We start from the raw sequence: 5,527 nt of genomic DNA on the forward strand, positions 1-5,527 counted from the left end.
ATCTTCAGAAGATGCCACCATCCTTGCAGCACCTTTTGTTGAAGTGGAGTTGATTTCCGGAAGTGTAGAAATGTGGTCCAGCCAAATCTCAAGTATTACTGTGCTATAAAATGTAATGTAAATAAGATATATGGTGGCAATAATTGAGAATTATTGCACCATGACTGTGATGTTTTCATTTGTGTATTTTTCTATTTTTTAACACCATGCCTTGTAGATTTCCTCTACTGGGCAATAGTGGTAACAGAACATAGTCACAGAAAAAAATATAAGTTACATTTAAGCGCTGCCAGTGAAGCTCAATGGGATAAATTTTAACTTTACCCCAAAATGTGCTCAGTTTAAGTGAATAAATTGATTTAAGTGAATCACTGTGTGAAACAGTCCATTTCCACAGATTGCACCGGAATAAAAGCAATGTTGAGAAGCATAATCTGCCAGCAAGCAGTTTACCAGCTGGTAGTGAGCCATCCATAAGATAAATCCTGTTTTTCAAGTAAGTCTGATATACAGCTCATCGACAAGTATGGCCTCTTCTTAGATGTCCTTCATGTCTGTTGATTTTTAGACTGTGACTGTGATACTAACAAAATGTAAGCCTGGATATTAAGCCCTGAACATCCTTCAGATATTCCTTCCAAATGGAAAGCAAAGATATATTTGTTTCCTTTGTATGTTGGATTCTTTTGCTGATTGCTTAAAAAATGATTCGATCCTTGACTAAACCATGACTCTATCCAAACTGAGTGTTCTACTGAATGATTTTGATGTCGGTGCAGCTCACATTCTAATCAGCTGTTATAAGTAACACCTGTGCTTTTTCTACCATGAAGGCTGGCTACATGCTTACCAGTCCGTACAGTCACAGGCGTCTGGCCAGAGCTCTCTATCCCTCGCTGGGTGACTGTGTAGACTTCAACTGTGTATTTCCTGTAAGACTCCAGCCCTCCAATCACAGCAGTGTATGACTGCAGCCCATTAGTTTCAGATAACCTGGAGATGTTGGTCATTCCAATTATCCTCTCTTCTTTTGTAGACATGTCCGCGTAGCGTACAGAAAATGCCCATCCAACCTTAGACTTTGAAGCCGTCAGCATCCAGTGGACGCTAATTTGACTGACGGCAATGAGGCCTACAGTGATATTTTGAGGAGGAGGAGGTCCTGTAAGACAGAGAACATTAACAGTTATTAGCATTGGGTGTTGCTTGTGTAACTTATGTGAATGACAGCAGACTCACTAGTGTACGCAGTCCGTGTTTGTCCCAAGCTCCAGGTGGAGCCTGCAGGGTGAACGGCTCGAAGGGTGAAGGAGTAGATGCTCCCTGGAGACAAACCTGCCACAGTTACCCCTCGGGAGGAGAGGGAAATGAGGACCCTGACAATCTTTCCAGTACTGCTCCGGCTCTGTGCGCCCTTTTTGTCCTCTGATTTCCCGTCTCTTTCTTCTTCAACTTGACACAACTCTCCGTTTGCCTCTTCTCGGTACTGGAGGAATATCTCAAAGGCTGAAAGATTAAGGGAGTTCAAAGGGGAGAGGTCACTCCAATGAAGCTCCACCTGTCGCTCTGTCACCTGAAGCAGGTCGAAGGAGAATAAGGCAGGTACTGGAGGGGCTGTCAGAGAGGGAAAAGAGCAGCGTCATAGTAACATTAGGGGAAGAAAATCGACGAAAAATTACATGGTGTGGCTAAAGTAGTCATTGTCGTATATTGTTTCTTTATCTACACAGACATTGAGCAAAGCAGTTGGTGAAGGGATGTTATGAAACAACACTGAATCGTCAAACTCGGTATGTACAGTAAACATTCTGGTTAGTAAAGGTATATTACACAAGTTATTTACTCTGGTACTGGCAGATGAAGGGTAAAGGGATGTTACAGAAGAAGGGAGTGAGAAAGTATTCCCGGCCTGTCGCATTCCTCTGAAGGGCAAAACAGTCCGTATGATTGGCTGGCAGTGATGACATCACAGTGTTCGTCAGATTGTGGGCTGAGCCGTCAGACCAGCGAGGTCGCCCCTCCTCCTGTGGAGCGACAGAAGAGCCACATTAAGCACTGTACTGTTTACACATGGCAGACATCAACAGCTTACAGTTATTAAAAGTGAAAGTATCAAAAACAAAACTCCTGTTTAAGGAGTAACTGCTGCCACGGGGAATTTCATTTTTACAAAGTAAATCCATCTTTGAAGCTCTGACGTTCGGCCCGTTGTGGTCTTGCTGCTCTGTGATGTTGCTGCGGAGGATAAACCACAACACGCGAGGACCTCACTGCAGGCTTCAGTCGAGGCAGTCAAGAAGAAAACTGTCATTATGGCTTGACAGACTGGTTTTGATGTTAATAGCTTATATCTATAACATCTGTAAATCCTACCAAGACCATTAACATTGCATCCCCCAGTCAGTATAGTCACTGTAAATACAAAACTATCTGTGCAATTTTCTCAAAACATACATTTTAAATGGCATGTTACACCTACGGCATGTTAAATGCGGCTAAAATGTTTTCCCTCAGAGGGCCAAAACTTAAACTTAACGGAGCAAAACCCTATTGTAAAAAGTTATATGTGTATGAGTATATTATACGAGTGATGCACCTTCATCATTGAATTAAATCTTTGCTAAAATCAACCCAATCCTGTACCCGCCACGCATATAGATACCACTCCTTAATCAGTCCCCTTCCTGTCATGTGCCTTTATAAACCTCAGCGCGCTTCTTTTATTCTATCAGTGTGAATGATTATTCTTCAGCGTTGAACTGGAATGGAAATAAAAAATGTGTGCAGGCAGGTTTAATTATACGGCAGAATATTTTTTTAATCCACTGTCGTTTACTTCACTCTCCGCGTGTTCACTTGTACTCAGACTAACTAATTAACTTCTACTGGGTATTGAAATGCACTGTTTTTTAAAAAATATTTATTTAAAAGGTTGCCTTGAAAAATCTCGTTTTAAATTAGTAAAAGTTAAGTTATTCATAGAAATCCCATGATCCCCTGTGATGAAAGGTGGTTAAATGATTTATACAGAGGCACGTTCTCAAAGAATCATTTGCAATTCTGACGAAGTAAATGGGGAAAATAAAGTGATATTACAAAGTTATTATTTTGTAGCTTTTACTGAAAAATAAAAAAGTCTCTTTTTCACCCGTTCCGCTTGTTAAAGTGTATGTTGCTGTAATGAAGCTACCTGCTGGTCATTCAGTCCAGTCCACAGCAGCAGCAGGTTGCTGTGGCTCAGCAGGTGTGAAGAGATGAAGAGCAGATCTTCCGGCGTCTTCAGATCGGCCAGGTGACTTCCAGCTGCCAGGTGTCTGCAGCTGTGCTGGGCATCACTCCAGGTCAGACCCGTCCTTCTCACAGCGTAGCAGCTTTCCCCACAGGCCAACCAGTCACAGGGGCACTGAGCTGGAGACAGCAATCATCATAATATTAACTAATACTGGCAGATTCCACCTTGCCTGCAGTCAGGTAAATGCAAATGTTCACAATACCTGTTTCCATGCCAATGCTGAGTGTCTGCTTCACGGTCAAATCAAGGTGTTTAAGGAACATCGTCACAACAACCTTTGCCATGAAGCGTGTGCCAGGCTGGAGACCTTTCACTGTGTACTGAGACTTTGCCTCTGATGAGTTGATGTTGAAGATGTGTCTGACATGTGTATGAGTGTTGTGTAGATTCAAGGCGGACAGGATCTGTTGGGTGTTGATTTTCCATGTGAGGACAGCAGTAGTCGTCGTGCTGTGTACATGAAGGGAGGACAGGGAGACTGGAACTGGACACAAATAGAGGAGGGAAGAGTAGCAGAGGCACGATGAAAGATGGTGACATCAACTAGCTTTAATTAATCAGCAAGTGTGTCATTTATCTCCATCAGGGCTGTGGTATTTAGGTTCACAGACACTCACTGAAGTGAAAAGTCTTTGCCTCAAGAGTGGCATCATTTCTGGTGGCTCTCAATGTGATGTTATAGCCTCGAGGGTCCTCAACTAATTGCAGTGACATTTTGCAGTGAGGGGAGCATGCTGAATGATCAACAGGCTCCACGTATACCTGCAGAGACATTGTGACAAAATGTTTACTTCTCAAACTAATCACACTTGACCAGAGTATACCTGCACAGGTGTTCTTACCAGACGGTTACTCGCGGTCCTGCAGGTGACTGTGTAGGTGTCTGGATCTTTAGTGGAAGGAAAGCACGGAAATACAAGTTCAACCTCGACGGGGTTTAAATGTTGCTCACAGGTCAGCAAGATCACCTGAGGAGGAAAACAACATCCTGTCACAGAAGCTATGCACCTGACATACACTAACAACAGACCTATGAAGCATACTAGATCTAGAACATTAACTTCTTCACAGAGAAATCAAAGTATTGCATGCCTTTCTTACCTGACAGAAATGAGCAAGTAACCACAGAAGCTCTGCTCCACCCATTGGAAATGTCACTCCATCTCATCAAGCACACCTTCCAGCAGTCATTGATCAACCTGCACACACACAGTCACTTCCACGGCAAAAAACAACAGATCCTGACTGGGCTTTCCGCCATTTGTAGGCTCATGAGTAAATCCAAGACAGCTGTGCGTAAACATCGGTTGTGGAAAGTCCCAAACTATTTGTGTCACTGACGCACAGCTGAGCTTCAAAAAGCACTTTTAAACTGTCTTTTTCTGACTTGAAAAGTCTTTGAGAGTAACTTAGAAGTGCATTTCTATCTCCTTCATATCTAGCTAAGTTATAACTATTTGCACTTTGGTTTTATGCAAAGCCTGGACTTTGAATTTAGCGCGCACTCAAAGTCAGCATCAAAGTTCAATGGATGGTTCCCCTCTGAATGAAAGCCTTATGTGAGAGAGGAGAGTCCTAAGAGAGAGAGAGGGAGGGAGGGGGAAGGAGAGAGAGAGATTGAACAAGTATGAGTTCAACCCATTTGTTCTGGGTCTTTGTTGGGATAAGAGCAGCTCACTATGGCAACCACGGGCACATGTCCACTCCAGAGCTTGGCTCCTGAGGAGCAGAGAGGTGGGGAGGCTGGGGATGAGGGGCATACTGAGGGGGAGAGAAGAGGGATGAGAGGATGCGGTGGGGCTTTGAGAGAAATTGAGTCGTGCGCAGATGGCAAAGCCACCAGCTTCACACCTCTGGATGACCGACGGTCAGTCACAGCGGACAGGTCCAAGAATGTGCTCTAAAATAAGCATGTGCTGCAAAATTGTGCACAACAGTGCGGCGGTGAGAATGGTTTGGCTCGGACGCAGGGTGTGGTGGAAGTGCCGGCCCGTGTGGAATGACGGGAATGTGAAAGGGAGTAATGATTGACAGGCAGAAAGCTGAGTCCACTGAAGGGGCTCTGTTATGATGAGGTGACTCCCTCAGAGCAATAACCTCCAAGAGGTGAAACACAAACACGTGTCAGCACTGCGAGAGCTGAATCAGGATGAGTATGTGTAGGCAGTAAAGGTTTGAGAATGAGCAGACACATTGCAGGTCGTGAGGTCAGTCTTGTAATAATTCAGACAAAAA

At 43.9% G+C, this 5,527-nt stretch overlaps 1 protein-coding gene across 1 annotated transcript in view; it reads right to left on the bottom strand.

The window, feature by feature from the left end:
* ptprq (protein tyrosine phosphatase receptor type Q) overlaps nt 1-4,840 on the bottom strand; it is a 42,072-nt gene extending 37,232 nt beyond the window's left edge. The window contains exons 1-8 of the mRNA XM_030426640.1: nt 4,394-4,840; nt 4,135-4,260; nt 3,910-4,054; nt 3,495-3,776; nt 3,191-3,408; nt 1,844-2,024; nt 1,240-1,614; nt 851-1,162 (exon numbers count right to left, since the gene is read on the bottom strand). Coding sequence (XP_030282500.1) covers nt 851-1,162; nt 1,240-1,614; nt 1,844-2,024; nt 3,191-3,408; nt 3,495-3,776; nt 3,910-4,054; nt 4,135-4,260; nt 4,394-4,438 — 1,684 coding nt within the window. The 5' untranslated portion in view covers nt 4,439-4,840. The remainder of the gene's footprint in view (nt 1-850; nt 1,163-1,239; nt 1,615-1,843; nt 2,025-3,190; nt 3,409-3,494; nt 3,777-3,909; nt 4,055-4,134; nt 4,261-4,393) is intronic.
* Nucleotides 4,841-5,527: the final 687 nt, after the last annotated feature.

This window comes from Sparus aurata, chromosome 8, assembly GCF_900880675.1.
Source record: "Sparus aurata chromosome 8, fSpaAur1.1, whole genome shotgun sequence".
NCBI lineage: Eukaryota > Metazoa > Chordata > Actinopteri > Spariformes > Sparidae > Sparus > Sparus aurata.